The sequence below is a fragment of the Pseudorca crassidens genome, chromosome 3 (genome assembly GCF_039906515.1).
Source record: "Pseudorca crassidens isolate mPseCra1 chromosome 3, mPseCra1.hap1, whole genome shotgun sequence".
NCBI classification, from domain to species: domain Eukaryota; kingdom Metazoa; phylum Chordata; class Mammalia; order Artiodactyla; family Delphinidae; genus Pseudorca; species Pseudorca crassidens.
Window position 1 is genome coordinate 102,044,448 of NC_090298.1, and position 26,457 is coordinate 102,070,904.

Below are 26,457 nucleotides of genomic sequence, written 5' to 3' on the forward strand. Positions count from 1 at the left end.
AAGCCAGATTGCATACAGTACTAGAAAATGAGAACATCACTTTGCAGATCCTTCAGTGAACACAGTCATCCCTGCCACACCTCAAACCAAAAGCTTACCAAGCTATAGCAAATATAAAGAAGCAGCTAGTAACTCACAACAGTCATCCAGAGCATTAATTGTCAATTCTTTGGCTAATCTAGATACAACAGCTTGCGCTCTAATGCTGTCTTTATCAGATTTATCATGCAATATTAGAAGTTGGAGGCAAAAGAAGAATCAAGCTCTTCCTATCCCCCATAAAGAAATGGTTACGTGATTCCTGATGAGTGTAAGTTTCTTGAAAATGGTGAAAATTTTTGCTGTTTGATAGTGGAGAACATTATGGAGACAGAACTTTTGTATTTGGTACAGAATCTGGCTTAGATGATTTGGTACAACATAAAGACTGGTCATGTGATGGAACATTTAAATGTAGTCTAGAGATTTACTACCAGTTATATAGGTTACATATATTGATAATAAATAGGAGCATCCCTCGATTGTTCATTTTATTTCCAGGGATATCTGTGGAGACTTAGAGTTAGTTTTTTTATGTTGTAGAGAACTTAGGTCCAACATGAGATTCTGAATCCGTAATGATTGACTTTGACAAAGGAAGTATCACCTTTTCTCAGATATACCATAATACAGCTATAATCATGAATCTATACACGTTTTAAATGTATTCAGATATTTTTTGTATTTTCATTTTGACAGTAGAATCTTTAAAATATTTTATTACTAGTTTTTCATGTGTCATTGTGTCCTTTTTAATGTTCATTTTAAATTTTATTTTCATTTTAATTTCATATAAAATTTTCACATTTTTATCAAAATATAATTTTCAATTTTTCCATCAAAATTGCCTCATGGGCAATTAGCTGTGCTGCGAAACTGCTTGTGGCAAAGATTCTTATGGTGAAAATACTGCTCACTGTGGCAGCATATCCAAGACTGAAATTTTGTCTAGAAGTTTTACTGCCATTTATTAACTGTTGTATAAAATGAAGTTAGGTGTATTATGTTGGAAAAATCACATGTGTGAAAATTGATGATTACCTATTTTGTGTTAAGTCGCCAGTGTGACCAGGGCCAGTTACTATCACAGTTAAAAACAACAACGATCAGTGTTCTGTTTTTCTTACTATAAAAATAGTACATGCTTATTGAAAGAATACTGGAAATCCAGAAATCAAATATTGTTCTATTTTTTATTCTTTGAACTGTACTTGTAAAGAAGCACATTAATTTCTGTATCAGATTTTCTTCATATACTTAATTCTCCATAGTATTTTACTTGAACTACAGATGTTGACCCCTTGGAATTTTCTAGATTATTTTCAACTTGCTGGTGCCAATAATTACTGTAATTCATTTGAATTCTTTACATATTAATTATATTAAATCTTTATTCTGATTTGTCTTTCACTTGTTCTTTGTATATAATAGTTTTTTTCAACTTACAGAAGTTTAAAATATTTTAAGCTATCAAATCTGTATAAAATCTTCTGATCTTTTAATCTTTTTCCATTTATTTTTAATGCTCAAAAAGGCTTCTGTATACTGGCCTGATAAATATTTTTTCTTGTTTTATGGCTTATATCTAACTCTTAAAATACCTGGAATTTAATTTGCTTATAAGGCAAGTTCTTAATAACCCTTCTTCCCCTCAGAGTAATCAACTAGTTTGTCAAAGCCAATTATTGAATAATACTTTTAAAGTTTTATTTTAAAGGTATTCCACATTTTTTTCTATATATTTGATCTATTTACTAGATTACATATGAGCCCTATTAAGATCACATCCCGTAATAATGAAGGATTTAAAATGAGGTGGTGATCGAGAAAGGAATTTTGTACTCCAATTTCTACATAGGGTTCTAGTTTTGAAATTTAGTTTAGCATGTGTTTGCCTACTGATTACTTTGTAAATTGTATGCAGTATTCCAACAAAATAAGAATTTTTCTTTTTTTTAAATAAATGGTCTAAAGTATTTATTAGTATTACTTTCTACTCTGAATCTAGGTGAAATACTGAATGTGTTATGGAGTTGATCATAAATTTAAATATTTCCTTGTTATTGAGACTTCTGCTAAATAGTTGGAAGCAAAAACCTATGTTTCATTTAAATGTGTTATGTGCTTCCCCTGACCCCCCAAAGTACAGTTTTACATAATGTATCCTTAAAAATTCATTGCTGGTAGAATCTGACATTTTTCTTTTTTTTTCAAGGGAAAAATTTATACACAAATGAATATGTGGCAATTAAACTGGTAAGTTCATGTTTCTTATTTTTCTTTAATTATTTTCTTATTATTTCTTTAATGATTAAGTTGCATTTTCACTAATTTTTTTTCATATCCTTTTAACTTGAGTGTTTATTGGGAAAGTGGTAAGTGTAACTGACCTTTTGTTATTAAGCTCCTAGCATCTTCATGCCCCTCAAGTGTATGATAATGTATATATAAGATATCTGTGTCTTTGTGTGTTACAAAAACTTAATCCCTTTACTTTGGCAGCATTATAGAACTGAATTTAAAAAATTTTGAATTTAAGGAAGCTGGCATATTGGCATTTTTTATTAGATAAAAGTTAGAATGCAAGATTTTTCTTCCTGATTCAAGCACTTGGACAAAGGTGTCCTTAGTATTCAGGATTACATTATTTGAAAATGTATTTGAGGTACCTTCCAACATCTCTTTTTCTGTTGATGTTTTTATATTTGGTAAAACTTGGCTATTGCTTGACCTTCAAGGATTCAGAAATTCTTGATGTGGGTGGATAGCCAGGCAAGCAAACTCCCCTGGGAATGTTTTGAAGTCCCAGATGTGCCTGGTATGACAGCTATAAGGCAGCTTTTTTTTTTTGAATAGTTGGGATCTGGGAATTTTTGTAAGATATAACTTTCTGCTGGCACATCTGTTCTATCTGGTATGCCAGCCATGTTTCCTTGAGGTTGAGCATGGCTTGGTTTTTCCCAGCCTGCCTGCCAGTCTCAATCTTGTCTCTGCCAATATAACCACTGTTATTAGGGTAATGTGACTTTAATATAGAAGGAGAGACTATTTGAGGAAGAGGCAAGTGGGAGAAATAAAAAAAAAAAACGTTGGGGATGAGATAGAAAACTGTGCTACTTAATTTTAAGTATCCTGTGAGTGTAAACCAAGTTTCACTGCAACAAATGCTGTTTACTTTTACTGGGAAATAAAAATGCACAGAAGGGTTGTGGTGCCACCAGGAGAGACTGGCTGGCTGACATGTGAGTTGGCACTGGCATTTACCTGGCATGAGTTCACGTAGGTTTAAGTTCTGGTCCTTGACTTTATGACAGAAAATCTGGTTAGGTTATCTCATTAAGATTGTCACTGTTAATCAGAAGTGGATTCACAGTATTAATCAATTCATGCAATCAGTCAAGCTCTCAGAGGTGTAAATATTTAGAAAGAGTTAATTTCTAACTTACAGTGAGGTATTTTACTATTATGGGTCCAGAATGCCCACATCAGAATAAATAATATGTTTTCTTTCTGTAGGCTGATACACATAGAATACTAAGTTAAAATTACAAGGTTCCCTCCTGGGTGTGAAATCAGGACAGGGGGAGTTAGTTTGTGTGAATCACAATAGGGAGGCCCAGGATGCAGGGAATGGGCACTGCTGACTTTTTCTTTGGATTTCTCTCTTTTCCCGTGTTCTAGGCCAGTGGTCTGGGATCTAGATGTTGTATGGTGTTGGGAGTTGGGGTGGCACACAAGGATGGAAGTGTGGCAACACCCATATTCTGTGTTATTGATGGCCCGTAGTGAGTAGCTTCAGATATCTATCAGATATTTAACTGATGTTAGGGCAAATAAACCACTGTGTCAAAATAGGAGCCCCTCTAGGCTGACCTTTACTTGTCCATTTCAGTCATTAACTGGTGACCCTTAGGTCCTGTTATTTTCAGATTTGGAACTTGTTAACCCTGTTGACATCTTTGATGCCTTAGTAAACATGTATTATGTCATCTTTTAGCCTTCTTATATATACACACATAAGTCACTTTTTTTAGTTTACCTTCATGCCATATCGCTATCCCCTTATTTTTCTTCTTTTTTTTGGTGGGCAGACATTCACAGTGATCAGGACTACATATAAAAATTGTGGTTATTTGGTATTCTTTGGGAGAACTGGGAATATTTTTGGATCCCTTTGTGGTATTTTGAGGTTGAAGTATGGTATAGAGTCATGCTTGCCTCAGATTCATCCAAAAAATATATTGGCAGGGCAGAAAATTTTTCACATAAACTGTTGGACCATGGTTCGGTACTTAGTTTACTAAATATTTGTGTGTGTGTGTGTGTGTGTGTGTGTGTGTGTATGTATTTTATATATATATAAAGTGTCCTTATATATATTTTTGTATCTTATGTTTGTATCTATTGTCTCTGTTTATAGAAGATAATATAATTTTGTTCAGAACCTGCCTAAAAAGTAACCACTTGAAAATGTTATGTCTGTATACCTTCAGTGCTATCTTATTTTTGTACATTGGTACAAATAAAGGCATTATTTGTTGACAGTGGTGTTCAAAGAGCAAACTTCAGTGACTACTTTTAGCTCTGTTATCTCCTATAAAGGTTTTCACATTTATTTAATGTTACCCTAGTTCATACTGATCGTTTCTTTCAAAGTAATTTGTTAAATTTGACCTCAGCCACCACCCTCATATCTTGTTGTTTGTAGTTATATAGTAACCCGTTGTTCATGAATAATGAAAAATTCATCCTGTGGTGAAGTGACTTTTGTTATATGGTGGCACAATAAAATTTTACTGCTAATAAAGTATTGGAATCAAGTTGAACTGCCTCAACTAAGTTAGATCTGGGTTTCTGTTTTTACCTAGGGAATATTAGTGATTGAATAAGTTATGTATTTAATTTTACTTGTGATTGCCTGAGTGGGCATCTTTTATTATATCTTATGGTTATTTACTTTTATATAGCTAAAACTGAAGAATTCCACTATGTGGAAGGAGCTATTTTAAGTCATATATATGTATATATAAACAAAATGAGAAAGAATATTCTATCCCTCTTTCATAGATGAGGGAACTGAAAAGTACATAAAGATTAAGTAACTTGCCAAAGTCTCTACAACAGCTAGTAAGTAGTGAATTTAGGATTCAAACCCAATACAATTTAGTTTCAGTGCCTATGCTTTTAACTAGAGTTGTACCCTACCATTCTGCCTCTCAAGAACTAAGCTGATTGTTTTCTCTTATAATAATCTTTATGATTATAATTGTTCCACTGGGACTTTACAGGTTCTTTATCTGAAGTCTGTCGTTGGTTCTTTCATTACGATATATCTTAGTATAAATATGTTAGTTATTCTGTTTGGGATTCACATTCCTCTTGAATCTCTGGTTTATCTTTCATCAGTTCTTGCATTTATTTCTTCAGTTATTGCCTCCGCTCACTTTTCTCTCAAGACACTTATCAAATGCATATTAGACCTTTACATTATATTGTCCAGATCTCTAATCTTTTTCCTATTTCTATTTTTCCTCCTTCATAATGCATTCTGTATACTTTATATAGATGCAGTCTACAAAATTTTCTCATTCTTTAGACATTTTTCTATCTCCCAATTTCCAAATTCTCTTTTCTGTTGTGTTAATGTGCTGGTAGATTAGTTTTAAATTTTGTTGTTGTAGTTTTTTGTACTTCTTGAAGTTTTGTTGGTTTTGTTTAAATTTTGTTACCTTGCTGTACTTTCCTGTTGAATCTTGTTCAATTTTCCTGTGTTATTACTCTGTTATAGTTTTGTTTCCTGCAAATATTGTCACACATTTATTATTTCTTATATGTTAAATCTATTTTGTTTCTGTTTATGTTCTCTGTGTGTGTGTGTGTGTGTGTGTGTGTGTGTGTGTGACTGTAAAAATCTCAAAAACATATGTTGAAGGAAAAAAGCCAGACACATACATATAAAACATACATTGTATAATGTCATTTGTATGAAATCCAACAACGGACAAAACAAATCCAAAGGTGATAGAAGTCCAAAAGTGATTATCTCTGAGAGAAGGGTGATGGAAATGCTCTAAACTTTAGAGGCTAAAGGTTTTTTGAGATGGTGGTTGCAGGGATATATACAATTTACAAAGCTCATGGGCCTAATACTTAGGAACTGTGTGTTTTATTGTAAGCTGTACTCCAGCTAAAAATTAAAAAAATATATATTGTTGCTACTATCAGAATTTTCCTATCTCTGTCTCTGTTCTTTCTTACTTTTCTGTAATTTCTTACTTTTCTTTACATTAGAAATATATAGTTTAGAGGTGAATTCCTGGAAACAGGAGAAATAGAATCAGGGCCACCATTCTAGTCATGAATGTTCACAGTATACTCTTCTTCAGGGTCAAAGAGTCAAACACAGATTTCCCTAATGCTTGATCTAATAGCCACTTAACCTTGTGTACATTTATGGCATTAATTTATTTTACGCTGCGCTTAAAGTTGACTATCTGGATTTAACCTTAGGGAGACAAAGATGACTAATAGATTATTACATTATAGAAGAGTTGAGAGTTCCTCCCATCAGGAAAGCTGCACAAGCCTCCATGATAGCCTCATCCACCAGAGGACAGACAGCAGAAGCAAGAAGAATTACAATCTTGCAGCGTGTGGAACAAAAACCACATTCACAGAAGGATAGACAAGATGAAAAGGCAGGGGGCTATGTACGAGATGAAGGAACAAGATAAACCCCCAGAAAAACAACTAAATGAAGTGGAGATAGGCAGCCTTCCAGAAAAAGAATTCAGAATAATGATAGTGAAGATGATCCAGGACCTCGGAAAAAGAATGGAGGCAAAGATCGAGAAGATGCAAGAAATGTTTAAAAAACACCTAGAAGAATTAAAGAACCAACAAACAGAGGTGAACAATACAATAACTGAAATGAAAACTACACTAGAAGGAATCAATAGCAGAATAACTGAGGCAGAAGAACGGATAAGTGACCTGGAAGACAGAATGGTGGAATTCACTGCTGAGGAACAGAATAAAGAAAAAAGAATGAAAAGAAATGAAGACAGCCTAAGAGACCTCTGGGACAACATTAAACGCAACAACATTCACACTACAGGGGTCCCAGAGAGAGAAGAGAGAGAGAAAGGACCCGAGAAAATATTTGAAGAGATTATAGTCGAAAATTTCCCTAACATGGGAAAGGAAATAGCCACCCATGTCCAGGAACTGCAGAGTCCCATACAAGATAAATCCAAGGAGAAACACAGCGAGACACATAGTAATCAAATTGGCAAAAATTAAAGACAAAGAAAAATTATTGAAAGCAGCAAGGGAAAAACAACAAATAACATACAAGGGAACTCCCATAAAGTTAACAGCTGATTTCTCAGTAGAAACTGTACAAACCAGAAGGGAGTGGCATGATATACTTAAAGTGATGAAAGGGAAGAACCTACAACCAAGACTACCCGGCAAGGAGCTCATTCAGATTCGATGGAGAAATCAAAAGCTTTACAGACAAGCAAAAGCTAAAGAATTCAGCACCTCCAAACCAGCTCTACAACAAATTCTAAAGAAACTTCTGTAAGTGGGAAACACAAGGGAAGAAAAGAACCTACAAAAACAAACCCAAAACAATTAAGAAAATGGTCACAGGAACATACATATCGATAATTACCTTAAACATGAATGGCTTAAATGCTCCAACCAAAAGAAACAGGCTTGCTGAATGGATACAAAAACAAGACCCATATATATGCTGTCTACAAGAGACCCACTTCAGACCTAGGGACACATACAGACTGAAAGTGAGGGGATGGATAAAGATATTCCATGCAAATGGAAATCAAAAGAAAGCTGGAATAGCAATACTCATATCAGATAAAATAGACTTCAAAATAAAGAATGTTACAAGAGACAAGGAAGGACACTTCATAATGATCAAGGGATCAATCCAAGAAGAAGATATAACAATTATAAATATATATGCACCCAACATTGGAGCACCTCAACGCATAAGGCAACTGCTAACAGCTGTAAAAGAGGAAATCGACAGTAACACAATATTAGTGGGGGACTTTAACACCTCACTTACACCAATGGACAGATCCTCCAAAATGAAAATAAATAAGGAAACAGAGCTTTAAATGACACAATAGACCAGATAGAGTTAATTGATATTTATAGGACATTCCATCCAAAAACAGCAGATTACATTTTCTTCTCAAGTGCGCAAGGAACATTCTCCAGGATAGATCACATCTTGGGTCACAAATCAAACCTCAGTAAATATAAGAAAATTGAAATCATATCAAGCATCTTTTCTGACCACAGAGCTATGAGATTAGAAATCAGTTACAGGGGAAAAAACGCAAAAAACACAAACACATGGAGGCTAAACACTACGTTACTAAATAAGCAAGAGATCACTGAAGAAGTCAAAGAGGAAATCAAACAATACCTCGAGACAAATGACAATGAAAACATGACAATCCAAAACCTATGGGATGCAGCAAAAGCAGTTCTAAGAAGGAAGTCTATAGCTATACAAGCCTACCTCAAGAAACAAGAAAAATCTCAAATAAATAATCTAACCTTACACCTAAAGGAACTAGAGAGAGAAGAACAAACAAAACCCAAAGTTAGCAGAAGGAAAGAAATCATAAAGATCAGAGCAGAAATAAATGAAATAGAAACAAAGGAAACAATAGCAAAGGTCAATAAAAGTAAAAGCTGGTTCTTTGAGAAGATAAACAAAATTGATAAACCATTAGCCAGACTCATCAAGGAAAAGAGGGAGAGGACTCAAATCAATAAAATTAGAAATGACAAAGGAGAAGTGACACCAGACACCACAGAAATACAAAGCATCCTAAGAGACTACTACAAGGAAATCTATGCCAATAAAATGGACAACCTAGAAGAAATGGACAAATTCTTAGAAAGGTATAACCTTCCAAGACTGAACCAGGAAGAAATAGAAAATATGAACAGACCAATCACAAGTAATGAAATTGAAACTGTGATTAAAAATCTTCCAACAAACAAAAGTCCAGGACCAGATGGCTTCACAGGTGAATTCTATCAAACATTTAGAGAAGAGCTAACACCCATCCTTCTCAAGCTCTTCCAAAACATTTTGGAGGAAGGAACACTCCCAAACTCATTCTATGAGGCCACCATCACCCTGATACCAAAACCAGACAAAGATACTACAAAAAAAGAAAATTAGCGACCAATATCACTGATGAATATAGATGCAAAAATCCTCAGCAAAATACTAGCAAACAGAATCCAACAGCACATTAAAAGCATCATACACCATGATCAAGTGGGATTTATCCCAGGGGTGCAAGGATTCTTCAGTATATGCAAATCAATCAACGTGATACACCATATTAACAAATTGAAGAATAAAAACCATATGATCATCTCAATAGATGCAGAGAAAGCTTTTGACAAAATTCAACAGCCGTTTATGATAAAAACTCCAGAAAGTGGGCATAGAGGGAACGTACTTCAACTAATAAAGGCCATATATGACAGACCCACAGCAAACATCATTCTCAGTGGTGAAGAACTGAAAGCATTTCCTCTAAGATCAGGAACAAGAAAAGGATGTCCACTCTTGCCACTATTATTCAACATAGTTTTGGAAGTCCTAGCCTCGGCAGTCAGAGAAGAAAAAGAAATAAAAAGAATACAAATCAGAAAAGAAGAAGTAAAACTGTCACTGTTTGCAGATGACACGATACTATACATAGAGAATCCTAAAGATGCCACCAGGAAACAAGCTAATCAATGAATTTGGTAAAGTTGCTGGATACAAAATTAACGCACAGAAATCTCTTGCATTCCTATACACTAATGATGAAAAATCTGAAAGAGGAATTAAGGAAACACTCCCATTTACTATTGCAACAAAAAGATAAAATACCTAGGATTAAACCTACCTAGGGAGACAAAAGGCCTGTATGCAGAAAACTCTAAGACACTGATGAAAGAAATTAAAGATGATACCAACAGGTGGAGAGATATACCATGTTCTTGGATTGGATGAATCAATATTGTGAAAATGACTATACTACCCAAAGCAATCTACAGATTCAATGCAATCCCTGTCAAATTACCAATGGCATTTTTTATGGAACTAGAACAAAAAATCTTAAAATTTGTATGGAGACACAAAAGACCCCGAATAGCTAAAGCAGTCTTGAGGGAAAAAAACGGAGCTGGAGGAATCAGACTCCCTGACTTCAGACTATACTACAAATATACAGTAATAAGGCAATATGGTACTGGCAGAAAAACAGGAACATAGATCAATGGAACAGGTAGAAAGCCCAGAGGTAAACGCACGCAACTATGGTCAACTAATCTATGACAAAGGAGGCAAGGATATACAATGAAGAAAAGACAGTCTCTTCAGTAAGTGGTGCTGGGGAAACTGGACAGCTACGTGTAAAAGAATGAAATTAGAACACTCCCTAACACCATACACAAAAATAAACTCAAAATGGATTTGAGACCTAAATGTAAGTCCGGACGCTACTAAAGTCTTAGAGGAAACCATAGGAAGAACACTCTTTGACATAGATCACAGCAAGATCTTTTTTGATCCACCTTCTAGAGTAATGGAAATACAAACAAAAATAAACAAATGGGACCTAATGAAACTTAAAAGCTTTTGCACAGCAAAGGAAACCATAAACAAGACGAAAAGACAACCCTAAGAATGGGAGAAAATATTTGCAAACGAATCAATGGACAAAGGATTAATCTCCGAAATATATAAACGGCTCATGCAGCTCAATATTAAAAAAACAAACAACCCAATCCAAAAATGGGCAGAAGACCTAAGTAGACATTTCTCCAAAGAAGACATACAGATGGCCAAGAAGCACATGAAAAGCTGCTCAACATCACTAATTATTAGAGAAATGCAAATCAAAACTACAAAACTACAATTCAAATCACACCAGTTAGAATGAGCTTCATCTGAAAATCTACAAACGACAAATGCTGGAGAGCATGTGGAGAAAAGGGAACCCTCTTGCACTGTTGGTGGGAATGTAAATTGATACAGCCACTATGGAGAACAGTATGGAGGTTCCTTAAAAAGTAAAAATAGAATTTCCATATGATCCAGCAATCCCACTACTGGGCATATACCCTGAGAAAACCATAATTCAAAAAGAGTCATGTACCAAAATGTTCATTGCAGCTCTATTTACCAGGACATGTAAGCAACCTAAGCGTCCATCAAAAGAAGATGTGACACATATATACAATGGAATATTACTCAGCCATAAAAAGGAACGAAACTGAGTTATTTGTAGTGAGGTGGATGGACCTAGAGACTGTCATACAGAGTGAAGTGAGTCAGAAAGAGAAAAACAAATAACCGTATGCTAACACATATATATGGAATCTAAATTTAAAAAGAAAAAGAAAATGGTCAGAAGAACCTAGGGGCAAGGCGGGAATAAAGATGCAGACCTACTAGAGAATAGACTTGAGGATACGGGAAGGGAGAAGGGTAAGCTGGGACAAAATGAGAGAGTGGCATGGACATATATACACTACCAACCATAAAATAGCTAGCTAGTGGGAATCAGCTGCATAGCACAGGGAGATCAGCTTGGTGCTTTGTGGCCACCTAGAGGGGTGGGATAGGGAGGGTGGGAGGGAGGGAGATGCAACAGGGAAGAGGTATAGGGGCATATGTATGTGTATAACTGATTCACTTTGTTAGAAAGCAGAAACTGACACACCATTGTAAAGCAATTATACCCTAATAAAGATGTTAAAAAAAACCCAAAAAGGCACATGCACCCCAATGTTCATTGCAGCACTATTTACAATAGCCAGGTCATGGAAGCAACCTAAATGCCCATCGACAGACGAATGGATAAAGAAGATGTGGTACATATATACAGTGGAATATTACTCAGCCATAAAAAGGAACGAAACTGGGTCATTTGTAGAGACGTGGATGGATCTAGAGACTGTCATACAGAGTGAAGTAAGTCAGAAAGAGAAAAACAAATATCGTATATTAACGCATATATGTGGAACCTAGAAAAATGGTATGGATGAACCGGTTTTCAGGGCAGAAATTGAGACACAGATATAGAGAATAAACGTATGCACACCAAGGGGGGAAAGCAGCGGGTGGGTGGTGGTGGTGGTGTGATGAATTGGGATATTGGGATTGACATGTATACACTAATGTGTATAAAATGGATGACTAATGAGAACCTGCTGTATAAAAAAAAAGTGATCAAATGTATTTTATTGGAAAGATGCAAAAATAGACCATATTTACTGTCTGAAAAAATATATATATATATTGATCTTTAATAAAAAAATCAACAGAAATTAAAAATTCACCTTTGACCTTACTCAAAGCTAGATCCCTCTTTTGAGTTAACTACTGGTTTATTATGTAGCTTTTAAAGACCTTTTCTAATGCATTCATATGCTTCTGAATGTTTGAAATATTAAATATTTTTTTTGCTTTATTGAGGTGGGTCTTTCCATATGTATGGATACTATATGTATTTGTGGAAATTGTTGAACACAGTTTTACTCTGTCTCAGATTGTATTTTAATCAAGGCAAGACGCTGAAATATTATAAAGAACAATGCTTGGAATACCAAAAAAAAAAAATGTTGACACCAAGATTTATAAATTCGGAATTGGGGCCTAGTGATATTTTAATAACTTAAATATTTTTTGTTGTTGCTTTTTTTTTTTAAATTAGGAGCCCATGAAATCCAGAGCACCACAACTACATTTGGAATACAGATTCTACAAGCAGTTAGGATCTGGAGGTAAAGTCTTATATTAATTTTTTAATTTGTAATAAAACGGATTGTCATGATAAGAACTCTGTGGTTTCAAAGAATAGTATGTTAAATTTAGTTAATATTAATCACTTCTTAAGGCAATGCTTAGTAGATATTTTCTTACTACAGTCTTCCCTTTTTATTCTAAATATGACATTTTTGGAGCTTTTTGTGTTGGTACTAATATAAATAGAGAACATTGTAAAAAAAATTTAATTTGAGAATGTAAGGTGCATATAGTTTCCAGGTGCTTAGCCTTTTTGGTGGTATTATAGTTATTGAAATGATTTATGACATGGTGGTAGGCTGAAAAATGGCTGCATAAAAACTATCCATATCATAATCCCTGGAATCTGTAAATGTTACCTTATAGTAAAGACTTCACAGGTATGATTAAGTTAAGGATCTTGAGATCAGGAGGTAATTCTGGGTTATCTGGGTGGCCCCTAAATGCAGTCACAAATGTCCTTGTAAAAGAGAGTCAGAAGAACCATTAACATACACAGAAGAAGAAAAGGCAAAGTGGCTACAGAGGCCAAGATTGGAGTGATATAGCCATAAGCCAAGGAATGCTGGCAGCCATGAAAACCTGGTATAGGATTGTCCTATAGAACCTCCTTGATTCAGCCTGTTGAAACTGATTTCAAATGTTTGGCCTCCAGAACTGTGAGAAATAAATTTTTGTTATTTTAAGCCACAGGTGTGTAGTAATTACAGTGGCTGTAGGAAATTAATACAGGTATATTTTTACATAAACCCTAAATCTAAGTGAGAATGGATATTTTGTGCCATTGGAAAAAACTAATGAGAAAATTTCCCATTTTTCGTTGCATTTACTTTATGTTAACGTTTCTCTCAACTCCACTTTTTCTGTTCACTACTATTCTAACTGTAATGATTTTATACATACAGTTTCTTATCAAGTAGGGATATTTTGTTTCCCCAGATTTAATAAAATGGAATTTTTTGATGTGTTTTTTGTAAGCACGTGTTTACATTCTACTTGGTAGAGCTGTACATCTTTTAATACATTATCAATTTTGCATTCTTTTTTTTTCCTAAGAGCATACTTTCGAATGAGTAGTCATTGTGGGGACAATAAGTTGACATTTTGTGATGTTTTATCATTATAAACGTTCTATAATGCATGTTTAAGTCTGATACAGACAGGCCTCCAGGACTTATCAAAATTATCACTGACAACTGAGATGTAAATGATAAGGGGACACAATTATATGTGAAACCATACATATTAGTTAGGACTGGCAAGTGACAGAAAGCCCTAAGAAGCTAAGTGGAAAAAAAAAAAAAGGAGTTATTGACTATGTACTGTAAATTCAGGGAAAGGACTTATCTATAAGACATTGCAGTACTGTCATCAGGGACATTGTTGAGTTTGTCTTTATGCTCTGCCTTTTTGTGTGTGTGTAAGCTTTTTTCTCTGATTGGCCCTTCTTATGAGACGGCAAAGGTGCTTACCAACAGCCCAGCTTAACAATTTTAAAAGTATCTGTTAACTAAAAATTTCAGCAAAAGTTCTAGGACTGAACCTTACTGTCTTATTTTGTGTCTAATGATTTAATCACTGAATTAGATTGCCCAGACTTACTCATCTCAGGCACTACCTGTGAAGTTCAGGGACTGAGAATGGGGAGAGGTGTTGTCTAATGGGAAATTGAGGTGTTAACAGAAGAAGGAAGATTGGATGCTGGGGAGATGAAAATAAGAGATCTATCTACTTAAGTAGTAAAACTATCATTTGGAAAAATAGGATGGAATACTTTAATTGGATAAGAATGAATAAGTTAATTTGGAGTTTAGGGAGTCATTGAATTGAATACCATGGTGCACTTACTTTTATTATTATATTCTTTACTTTTTTTAACTTTAAAATTTATGTCAGGGATAGTAATAATAAAGTGGAACATACATCTGTTAGCACTTGAATGCCAAAGGGCTGTTGTGCCCCACGACTCCAGGGACCGCCATTTAGTCTGCATATATAAGGGTGCTCCCCTGTACTCCAGGGCATAGCACTTACATAAATTGAAATATGAGTGTTATTGCTTGAAGGTGTGTGTAATGGTGGCTCTGAAACTCTGACAGGTGTGTGTAGTTTTGAGTGTTTCACGTGAATCATGTGAATTTTAGTTACTTGTTAGTGTTTTTATCGATCATGAATTTTAAAAACATTTTTGCGTACTCATGTGAGCTTTATAGAAAAACAAGAGTGTTTAATTGTTTTGAGGAGAGACTGATGACTTAAAAATTATTTGATTTTGGAATTGCTACATGAAAGGATTGTATTTTCAGACTGCTCTTAATCATAAGTGGGGCATTCATAGTAATTTAATCTATAATTCTTTTATGATATTGTAAGTTTCATTTAAGTAGCAACTTGCTTGTTAGTGTTCTCTTTAAAAATAGATATACTGGGCTTCCCTGGTGACGCAGTGGTTAAGAATTCACCTGCCAGTGCAGGGGACATGGGTTTGAGCCCTGGTCCGGGAAGATGCCACATGCTGTGGAGCAACTAAGCCCGTGCGCCACAACTACTGAGCCTGCACTCTAGAGCCTGTGCTCCGCAACAAGAGAAGCCACCGCCATGAGAAGCCCGCGCAGCACAACAAAGAGTAGCCCCCGCTCTCCGCAACTAAAGAAAGCCCGCGCACAGCAACGAAGACCCAGTGCAGCCAAAAATAAATAAAATAAATAAATTTAAAAAATAGATATATTTAATCAATATTCAGAATATATAAAGAAGTCCTAAAACTCAACAGCAAAAATACAAACAATCCAACTTTAAAGTGGGCACAGAACTTGAATAGACATTTTTCTAAAGAAGATAGATATACAAATAGCCAATAAGCACATGAAAATATGCTGAATATCACAAATCATTAGGAAAATGTAAGTCAGACCCACAAAGACATACCACTTCACACCCATTAGGGTGGCTGTTATTAACTAAATAAAGGAAAAGCAAACCGAAAACCAGTGAACAGCTAGTGTTGGTGTGAATATGGAGAAATTGGAATCTTTGTGCATTACTGGTGGGAATGTGGATTGCTGCAGCTGCTGTGGAAAACAGTACGACTGTTCCTCAAAAAATTAAACATAGAATTACCATTTGATTCAGCAGTTCCACTTCTAATTATATGCATAAAAGAACTGAAAGCAGGGACTTAAACAGGTAGTTGTACACCCATGTTCATAGCAGTGTGATTTGCAATAGCCAAAAGGTGGAAACAACTTTGAATGGATATACAAAGTGTGGTTTTATACGTAGAAGGGAATATTATTCAGCCCTAAAAAGGAAGGAAATTCTGACACATGCTACAGTATAGAGGAACCTTGAGAACGTTATGCTAAATGAAGTAAGCTAGTCACAAAAGGACAAATGCTGTGTGATTCCACACTTTGAGATACCCAGAGTAGTCAGATTCATAGAGACGGAATTCAGAATGGTGGTTGCCAGGGGCTGAGAGGAGAGGGGAGTGGGAAAATATTGTTTAATGGGTATAGAGTTTCAACCTGGGATGATGAAAAAGTTCTGGAGGTGGATAGTGGTGGTGGTTGCACAACAATGTGACTATACGTGATGCCACTGAACTGTACATTTAAAAATGGTTAAAATGATAAATTTTCTATTATGTATATTTTGCCACAGCAAAAACAAATTAAAACATATTTATTTAGAATTATTTACTGAAATATCTGTGAAATAATATACAGTTTATCTAGTTCTACTCTCTAGGTTTTGATTCTCCTCTAAGTCTTTTTCCTTATCTAACCTCCTTGGCAGTATCCCACTTTTCTCTCTTATTTGTTCACTGAATCTGTTACATATATACAGTAGGACTGTACAGCTTTACTGCAGTGTGCGTATGAGGGTTGACTCCTTATATTATTTATAGCTTTCCATAGGATTAGAGTATTGTTTTATACCATTATCAGTTTCTCTGATAACAAAAATTTAATGTTTCAAATGGTCTTGTTTGTAATATCCACTCAGCATTTATTGAGTAAAATGAAGATCTAGATTTGGGAGTCATCAACACATAGGTGGTTTTTAAAGCTAAGGGAATGGATGAGGTCTCCCATAGGAGAGTGTAGAGAGTGTCAAGAGAAGAGGAACATAGGCAAAACCATGATGACCACTGCATTGGGTAGGAATAAATTTGACTGTCAGTATCAAAAATCATGACAGCAGTACCTTAAACAAGTAAAGCAATGTTATGTGAGGAAAAATAAACAAGGAGTCCTGAAGTAGACAATTGTAGGATTGATATGGCTACACAGAAGTAAGGAATCAGGCTAGCTCTAGCTTCTTCCTTCTGTTTTTCGTATGTGGCTTTCATTTTTATGATTCTAGATTTTTTTGTAACAGGAGGGAGGAAGGAAAGGATGAAATTACCATCTATATAAGGATAATTTCCAATTCTTTATCCCGGCCTTCATTCTTAAAATCTAGTCATACATGTATGTCTCTACTAGAATCAGCAATTCTATATACCCAGAATTTCTCTCCCTATCTTCTTTCCCCTTACTTTTCCAATGATTTCTCTCTCTTCCAAAAGACCTGTTTGTTTTTCTGGATTATCTTGTTCCATTAGTGGCTCACCCATTCAAGCTGAAAGTGTTAGTCACCTTTAATTTTGACTTTTTGGGATAATCATCAAAAAGATCCGTCAGTTATGTCTCTTAAGAGATCTGTTGACTTCATTCTCTTCTCCCAGTCTTCATTGTCACCTGTTTTTTGAATTGGGCTTCTTTTTGTGCATCTCACTTCCTTCTTCCCTACATTCGTCTTAGAGACTTGTCATTTAGTATAAAGTCCACATTTCTTTCTCTTTCTATTCGACCCACTTTTTAGTTGCACTAAACTTAGTGTTCTCTGAATAGATCTTATTATTTTCATATATCCGTATTCTTCTTTCTGGAATGTCTTTCTTTCTCGATGAATTTCTTCTTTCTTCAGTCCCCAGCTAAAGTATCTCCTCTTTTGCAGTACATTTTCTGGTATCTGTTTCATTCCAGAAAAAGCTTCTTCTTTGACTTGAAATTATTTTGAATACATCTTCATTTTTCTTTCATCATACCATATTATATTTATATTTGCTTATGTCTCTCTCCTCCATTAAAATTGGAACTCTTTGAGGGCAGTGAGAATCATCTTTTTATCCTTGAAACTGAGCAGAATGATTGACAATTGTAGGCCCTTGGTGAATGGTTGAAATGGTAAATTCTTTAATGAGAATAATAGACTGTTTTCTATCATCAGATGTGAAGTTGCAGTACATAATCTCCAATATTTCCTATAGCTTTTTAGCTTTTGTGATCATATGTTTAAAATTTGATATATTAATATTATGTAAAATCATATTATTACATTTTGAGTTTATTCCACTTTTGACAAATAGACATAACCATGTAATTTCAAAAATTTATTTATTTTAATTAATGTCATTTGTATCACCCTATGATTAGGTAAATTTAGAGATCCAGAAATAGAAGGAAAAAAAGTCAGTGATGAGTAATTTTTAAATGATCAGAAATGATAAACCAAGGGTATATGCAGGTAGTTATTTAATTAACTAACTGTACAATTCAGCTGCCTAAAAATAATCACTTTCTAGAGAAGCATAGGTTTTAATTATTAGAATTCAGTTTTTTTTAAATCTACTTGAAAAATAGTTTAGTTGAATTGTTGATATGATACTTCATGAAAATGCATGGGACATATTTTGCAATGCATGGGGAAAAGTGTTTTGAAGATCTGTGATTCCGAATAATGCTTCTGTGTCTTAAATTATTTCCTTGACATCAGATGGTTTATATAGGCCATATTGACCTAATTTGCAATCATTTATTCCTTGGAATTTCTTTATCAACTGATACTTCATCACAGAAAGTCAAATAACCTTTTTTTTTTCCTGTCATAAATTACTATTCTTGGAAGATCTCTAACTATGGAAATGATGTTAAATATACTATTTGAGACTGTGCATATGTTAAATTGTTAAATAATTTTTTCTCAAGTGAGTGGCTTGCCTTTTTTTTAAAATTTATTTTTAACATCTTTATTGGAGTATAATAGCTTTACAATGGTGTGTTAGTTTCTGCTTTATAACAAAGTGAATCAGTTATACATATACATATGTCCCCATATCTCTTCCCTCTTGCATCTCCCTCCCTCCCACCCTCCCTATCCCACTGCTCTAGGTGGTCACAAAGCACCGAGCTGATCTCCCTGTGCTGTGCGGCCGCTTCCCACTAGCTAGCTATTTTACGTTTGGTAGTGTATATATGTCCATGCCACTCTCTCACTTTGTCCCAGCTTACCCTTCCCCCTTCCCATATCCTCAAGCCCATTCTCTAGTAGGTCTGCATCTTTATTCCCGTCTTGACCGTAGGTTCTTCTGACCATTTTTTTTCTTTTTCTTTCTGGATTCCATATATATATGTTAGCATACGGTATTTGTTTTTCTCTTTCTGACTCACTTCACTCTGTATGACAGTCTCTAGGTCCATCCACCTCACTACAAATAACTCAGTTTTGTTCCTTTTTATGGCTGAGTAATATTCCATTGTATATATGTGCCACACCTTCTTTATCCATTCATCTGTTGATGGACACTTAGGTTGCTTCCATGTCCTGGCTATTGTAAATAGAGCTGCAATGAACATTTTGGTACATGACTCTTTTTGAATTATGGTTTTCTCAGGGTATATGCCCAGTAGTGGGATTGCTGGGTTGTATGGTAGTTCTATTTTTAGTTTTTTAAGGAACCTCCATACTATTCTCCATAGTGTCTGTATCAATTTACATTCCCACCAGCAGTGCAAGAGGGTTCCCTTTTCTCCACACCCTCTCCAGCATTTATTGTTTCTAGATTTTTTGATGATGGCCATTCTGACCAGTGTGAGATGATATCTCATTGTAGTTTTGATTTGCATTTCTCTTATGATTAATGATGTTGAGCATTCTTTCATGTGTTGGCAATCTGTATATCTTCTTTGGAGAAATGTCTATTTAGGTCTTCTGCCCATTTTTGGATTGGGTTGTTTGTTTTTTTGATATTGAGCTGCATGAGTTGCTTGTATGTTTTGGAGATTAATCCTTTGTCAGTTGCTTCATTTGCAAATATTTTCTCCCATCTGAGGGTTGTCTTTTCGTCTTGTTTATGGTTTCCTTTGCTGTGCAAAAGCTTTTAAGTTTCATTAGGTCCCATTTATTTTTGTTTTTATTTCTATTTCTCTAGGAGGTGGGTCAAAAAGGATCTTGCTGTGATTTAAGTCGGAGTGTTCTGCCTATGTTTTCCTCTAAGAGTTTGATGGTGTCTGGCCTTACATTTAGGTCTTTAATCCATTTTGAGTTTTTTTTGTGTATAAAAATATGGAACGCTTCACGAATTTGCGTGTCATCCTTGCGCAGGGGCCATGCTGATCTTCTCTGTATCGTTCCAATTTTAGTATATGTGCTGCCGAAGCGAGCACGGCTTGACTTTTTGATGTTGCCTGAACTATGTAGTTCTAAAGAATAATTTTGTAGTTCTAAAGAATAATTTGATAATAGCAGCAGTGGCTGTTTCTAAAATTAACACTTGTCATAGTATTGCCTTCTAAGAATTAGAAAAACTTCTCTTCATTCTTTATACTGACCCTTCTGCCTTCTTGGTTTATGTCTTGTTTATTGGTGTATTTAGCCCTGTCTCCTAGCTAAGTGGGCTTTGGTGATTCCATATTGTATGAACACTTTATCATACTGTTCACTTTGGAGAAAGGTTGTAGGTAATAGTATAAGCCTTTAAACATGGGTATATGCATTAAATAATTTCTAAAATTTCTTTCATTCATTAAGTTGGCAGATTAGAGTTTCTCTGACCGTGTTTTAAGAACTTAAGAAATTCTGCTCTTAAAGAATACTGCTTGGTACTTGATACCAAGTACCAAGAAAGAAAATATTGTCAAAACCATGAAAGTTAAGTGAATAAAATAATTAGAACATTACCTGTTATATTTTGGTTTTAACAAAAATAATGAAGAATACTATACAGGTGAGGTGGTGGTTAGTGTAAACTTATTTCAGCCTAAATAACCAACAGTTTATGTAGCAGCTTCTTAGACTTCCTTTTTCTGTATTAGCTTAAGTGCATTTAGAAGACATCTTAAGTGAATGTAATATTTCTATCTCTTTTTAGAGGCCTTTCTGTATGGGAATTTCTATAAGTTATGCATTGCGAAACTTTTACTAATTTATATGTGAATATGTATATTGGTACTGTTGGATAGAAGTGTACAACATTTTTCTGTTAAATTTGTAGTTTATGGAGAATGTGTGTGTTTAAAGAATGCTATGCATTATCAATATAAGAAAGAAAGGTTAACCGATAGTGGTTTCAATTTGGTTTATATGGTCCAGGTATTAGGACAGTTTATGTTGTGTGGTAATTATACTATTAATATTTTCAGTGATTAATTAATACACAGTAATCTTATATAAAAAACAGACCTTATTTTTGAATAGGGTGTAACTAAATGGTGATGAAGGACTTAATTTTCTGAAATACAGCATCATTTTTGTAATTCCCTATGTAATCATAAGAAGTATAAAGCCATGAAAAATAATATGATTTCATGTTTTATTTTTGATTTAAATATAAAGAAGTATATTGTGAGAAGAACAGATTTGTAAGCTTGCATATTGGGGGTAAAAATGGTAAGAGAGAATCCATTTTTTCTTAACTGTTCATGCCTAAAGAGGATAGAAACTGAATAATATGTAATATATAATATTTATTCAGTATTCCATATATTATAATAAACATTACTTGTTTGTAGGTGATGTTACTTTTTAATGTCCTTTGAAATTAAGACTAATTTTTAAATGTGTAAATAGAATTATCACTGAAAGGACTCTTCTGTTTTACAGTGGGGTGGCTTTTCCTTTTATTTGGGGTTAATTGCTAGAATATTACTAAATGTGGGTGATGTGGTATTTTAATGGAATGACTGTTACCAAGTTTGGAACTCATTGCACCTGTTTGTTCATATCAGGGCTTCCTAATTGGACAGAACAGTAATTCTCAAACTTTTGGGTCTCATGATCCTTTTAGACTCCTAAAACTTTTTGAGGATCCCAGAGGGCTTTTGTTATTGTGGGTTATAGCTATGGATATTTACCATATGAGAAATTAAAACAAATATTAAAATATTGCTGTATTCATTTTAAAATAAAAACAGTAGTATTTTAAAATCACAACTAGCGCTATTTTCCAAATTTGAGAAAAGTAGCCTTGTTTTACATGTTGTGCACATCTCCTTAATGTCTGGCTTAATAAAAAACAATGGATTCTGCCTTCAATCCATTGCCATATCACATTCACGTAGCCTCTGGAAAACTTGACTTTCACTTGTGAGAGAATGAGAGTGAAAAAGGTAAATAACATCTTGGTGTTATTATAAAAATAATTTTGATGTCACTGCCCTCCTGAAAGTGTCTCATGGACCACCTAGTCCTGTCCCTAAGTGTCTCTGGACCATGTGTTGAGAACTGCTGAACTAGAAGTATAAGCATTTGTGCTAAAGGTTAAGAATGCCTGAAAGCAAAACTTCCTTGGAAAAGAACATAGCCTGTGTGATAATTCTGTACTTAGTATTTCTAATCAGATTTTAGTTTTTCTTTTTTTTTTTAATGGTCTTAGTTGCAGTACACGGGGTCTTCCGTTGCGGTGTGCAGGCTTCTCTCTAGTTGTGGCGCATGGGCTCCAGAGTACATGGGCTCTGTAGTGTGGTACTTGGGCTCTCTAGCTGTGGTGTACAGGCTTAGTTGTCCCGCAGCATGTGGGATCTTTGTTCCCCGACCAGGGATCGACCAGTGTCCCCTACATTGCAAGATGGATTCTTAACCACTGGACCACCAGGGAAGTCCCAGATTTTAGTTTTTCTTGATCAAATCTGTAGAGTTTAAATTTCCTGTTAAGAATGTTAATACTGTTGTTCTAATCCTTCCTACATGAACAATATTGGACCTGAAAATGGAAAGAAACATCATGATAATATTTCTTTTAATAACATGCTTAACTGTTGCCCACCTATAAGGAACTGAAGTACCAAGCAGTATTGACAGTATTAGACCTCCAAGTGTTATTTTCTGACTTTAATTAATTAATGTCGTTTTGTCACTTAAGTGGAATGCTGAAATATAAAATGAAGTGTTCAATTAAATTAATTTTGGGAGAGTGATGGTGAGATTGTATTTTCATATAATGTGTGAATTTTGTATTCTTGCCCATTCTTGAGCTTTTCTTGGGAAAAAATATACTTGTCTTGAATATTGGGGATGCTGATAAGCATCACTGAAAATTAGTGATGTTTGAAGCTATCAGACTAACTTTCATCAACTCACCATCAATGACTTTTTATAGTAGTCTCAAAAATACTCTTAGAACAATTGGAATTGGGTGGAGTAAAAGTTTATAGTTGAAAATTCACTGGGTGTAAGAACAAATAAAAAAGCTTGCTTTTGCCCATGAGTTGGATTGCATTCGTGCAGTTCAGTAGCCAAAAACTTTGATCAAGAGACACAGCTGGTAACTTAAAACATTCATTACTCTTTGTTCTCAGCCTTCTTTCTGAGTCTCTCTTCTTTCTTGCCCTCTTGTCCTTCACCTCTCCCACTTTGAAAAACCCCTTTCTTGTGTATCATATTTATATTGATGTGGTTGTTTTGTTTGGTGTTTGCTTAGGGTACTCCTCAGCCCGTTTGTTAGTTGCAACTTTTCCTAACTCATAACAATTTAATTTGTTTGCTCAGTGTTAGAAAACTGCCCAGACTTGTCCTGGGAAATGAAATTTTAGTTTGGTCTTTACAGCGTTTGCTTTATATTCTTGATTTTAAAAAAATATATGACTCTTGATCCTATACTTCAATGATAAAATATGTGTTGAAATACATTAGTAGTTACGTAAGAAGTTTTTGCATTCATTGACTCATAAAACAATATGTATCTCAAAGAGTCAGAGTGAAATCGTCTTTTTTTTCACCAAAGATCTGTGCTGAGTCATGTTTTAAGGTAAAATTATGTTGCTTGATAAAGCTGAGGTATTTTTATTTGGATTTGAGACTAAATGTTTAATTTACTCAGTGAAATGTAATGCTGTTTATGGAATTTAGCCATCTTGGGTAAGGTAGAGATAGATATTTTTGAGACACTTTGAAACCATTAAAGAAAGGAAGTTTTGAAGAAAATTGAAGCAGTTCTCATTTGTCCCTTTATTGATTTTTTCTTGGTGTTATTTTAGAAACCTAAAGTTATATTATGTGTATAGCTTGATTGAATGTACATGTTAGGTACACAGTAATTCTCTCAACAATGAGTTGGCTTATATGAAATACAGCAGATCAGATTTACTTATGCTTACATCTCTTCAACTCTTGAGAAATTCTGTGTGAATAATTATGAATTTTGAGTCATGCTTAATAGATAAGTTTGAAAAGAGGAGGCTTGAAGGTTGGGTAAAAGGAAAAGTTGGCAATTTGGATAGCAGAACTGTGGTAGAAAAAATTTGAAATGCAGCCTTAGAAAAGCTCAAACAGTAAGGCAGAATAAATCTGAGCCTTAGAATGGATCCATTTCTTCTGTTAAGGACATATGGTAGGAAGGGAGAGGAAGCCAAAATTATTTTATAGGGCGACAGAGTCTGAATAGTACACAGTTGACCTTTGAACAGTGTGGGTTTGAACAGTGTGGGTCCACTTATACATGGATTTTTTTCAATAGTAAATACTACAGTACTATACAATATAAGGTTGGTTGAATCCGAGGATCTGGAACCACAGACACAGAGGAACTGAAATATGTATATGGAGGGCTGACTATAAGTTATACATGGATTTTTGACTGCATGGAGGTGTCAGTGCCCCTAACTCCTGTGTTTTTCAAGGGTCAACTCTACTTTGCTTAATTCCGAGTAGCTCCAAAATGAAGTTAATAGTTAAGAGTAGAAGTAAGGCTCTGTAACTTTAAATATTAGGGAGAGTATTTGAGAAATACTTGCTCAGTTATAGTTAATACTTGGATTAAATAAATATGGTCTAAATCTTTTTCCAATTCAAGTTTTTCTTTGTAGTCCCAGAATAATATTTTTAAGTTATGTAAGCTTCAGGTGTGCAGCATTATAATTTGACATCTGTACAGGCATACCTTGTTTCATTGTGCTTTGCTTTATTGTGCTTCACAGATTTCTTTTTTTTTTTTTTACAAATTGAAAGTTTGTGGCAACCCTACAATGAGCAAGTCTTTGATGCCATTTTTCCGACAGCATCTGCTCACACCTTGTCTCTGTGTCACATTTTGGTAATATTTACAGTATTTCAAACTTTTCCATTATTATTATATTTGTTATGGTGATCTGTGATCAGTGATCTTTGATGTTACTACTATGACTCACTGAAGGGTCAGATGATGGTTAGCATTTTTAGCCATAAAGTGTTTTTAAGGTATTAATAAGGTATGTACGTGGTATTTTTAGACAGTGCTACTGTACACTTAATAGACTACAGTATAGTATAAATATAACTTTTGTATGCACCAGGAAACCAAAAAATTCATCTGACTTTATTTCGGTATTCCCTTTATTGTGGTGGTCTGGAACTGAACCAAAAATATCTCCTAAATATGCCTGTACACACTACAAAGTGATCATCAGCACATTTCTAGTTACCATCCATCACCATACAGCTGACCCCCTTTACCCATTTCACCCATTCCACCCAACTCCCTTTCCCTTTGGTAAACACTAATCTCTGTATCTATGAGTTTGTTTTTGTTTTATTTTGTTTGTTCATTTGTTTTTTTACATTCCACACATGAGTGAAATTTTATGGTATTTGTCTTTCTTAACTTACATCACTTAACATAAAACTTTCAGGGTCCATCTGTGTTGTCGCAAATGGCAGGATTGGATTTAATTCTTTTTTTGTGGTGGGGTAGTTTTCCTTTGTGTATATGTACCACATTTTCTTTATCCATTCATGCACCCATGGACACTTAGGTTATTTCCATATCTTGGCCGTTGTAAATAATGCTGCAATAAACGTAGGGGTTCATATATCTTTTCAAATTGTTTTTGTGTTTTTCAGATAATACCTAGAAGTAGAATAGCTGGGTCAGATGGGAGTTCTATTCTTAATTTTTTGAGGAATCTCTGTACTGTTTTCCATGGTGGCTGCACCAATTTTCAGTCCCACCAACAGTGTACAAGAGTTTCCTTTTCTCCACATCTTCTCCAATATTCATAATTTTTTTCTTTTTGCTAATAGCCATTCTGACAGGTGTGAGGTGATCACTCATTGTGGTTTTGATTTGCATTTCCCTCATAATTAGTGATGTTGAACATCTTTTCATGTACCTTTTGACCATCTGTATGTCTTCTTTAGAAAAATGTCTATTCATTAAAAAATGTCCATTTTTAAATCAACTTGTTTAAGTTGTATGGGTTCTTTATATATTTTGGATAATAATCCCTTATTGGATTTACAAATATCTTCTCCCATTCAGT

General features: G+C 34.6%; 1 protein-coding gene and 1 non-coding gene across 9 annotated transcripts in view; one reads left to right on the forward strand and one right to left on the reverse strand.

The window, feature by feature from the left end:
- The window catches only part of CSNK1G3 (casein kinase 1 gamma 3), a 128,599-nt gene that overhangs the window by 44,904 nt on the left and 57,238 nt on the right, over nucleotides 1-26,457 (forward strand). For all 8 annotated transcript variants that reach the window (XM_067731579.1, XM_067731582.1, XM_067731581.1 and 5 more), the window contains exons 3-4: nucleotides 2,255-2,295; nucleotides 12,807-12,876. In XM_067731579.1, the coding sequence (XP_067587680.1) occupies nucleotides 2,255-2,295; nucleotides 12,807-12,876 (111 nt within the window). The remainder of the gene's footprint in view (nucleotides 1-2,254; nucleotides 2,296-12,806; nucleotides 12,877-26,457) is intronic.
- On the reverse strand, nucleotides 20,285-20,391 carry LOC137222913 (U6 spliceosomal RNA). Its single transcript, XR_010942678.1, has one exon. It is a non-coding gene; the product is annotated as a U6 spliceosomal RNA (small nuclear RNA).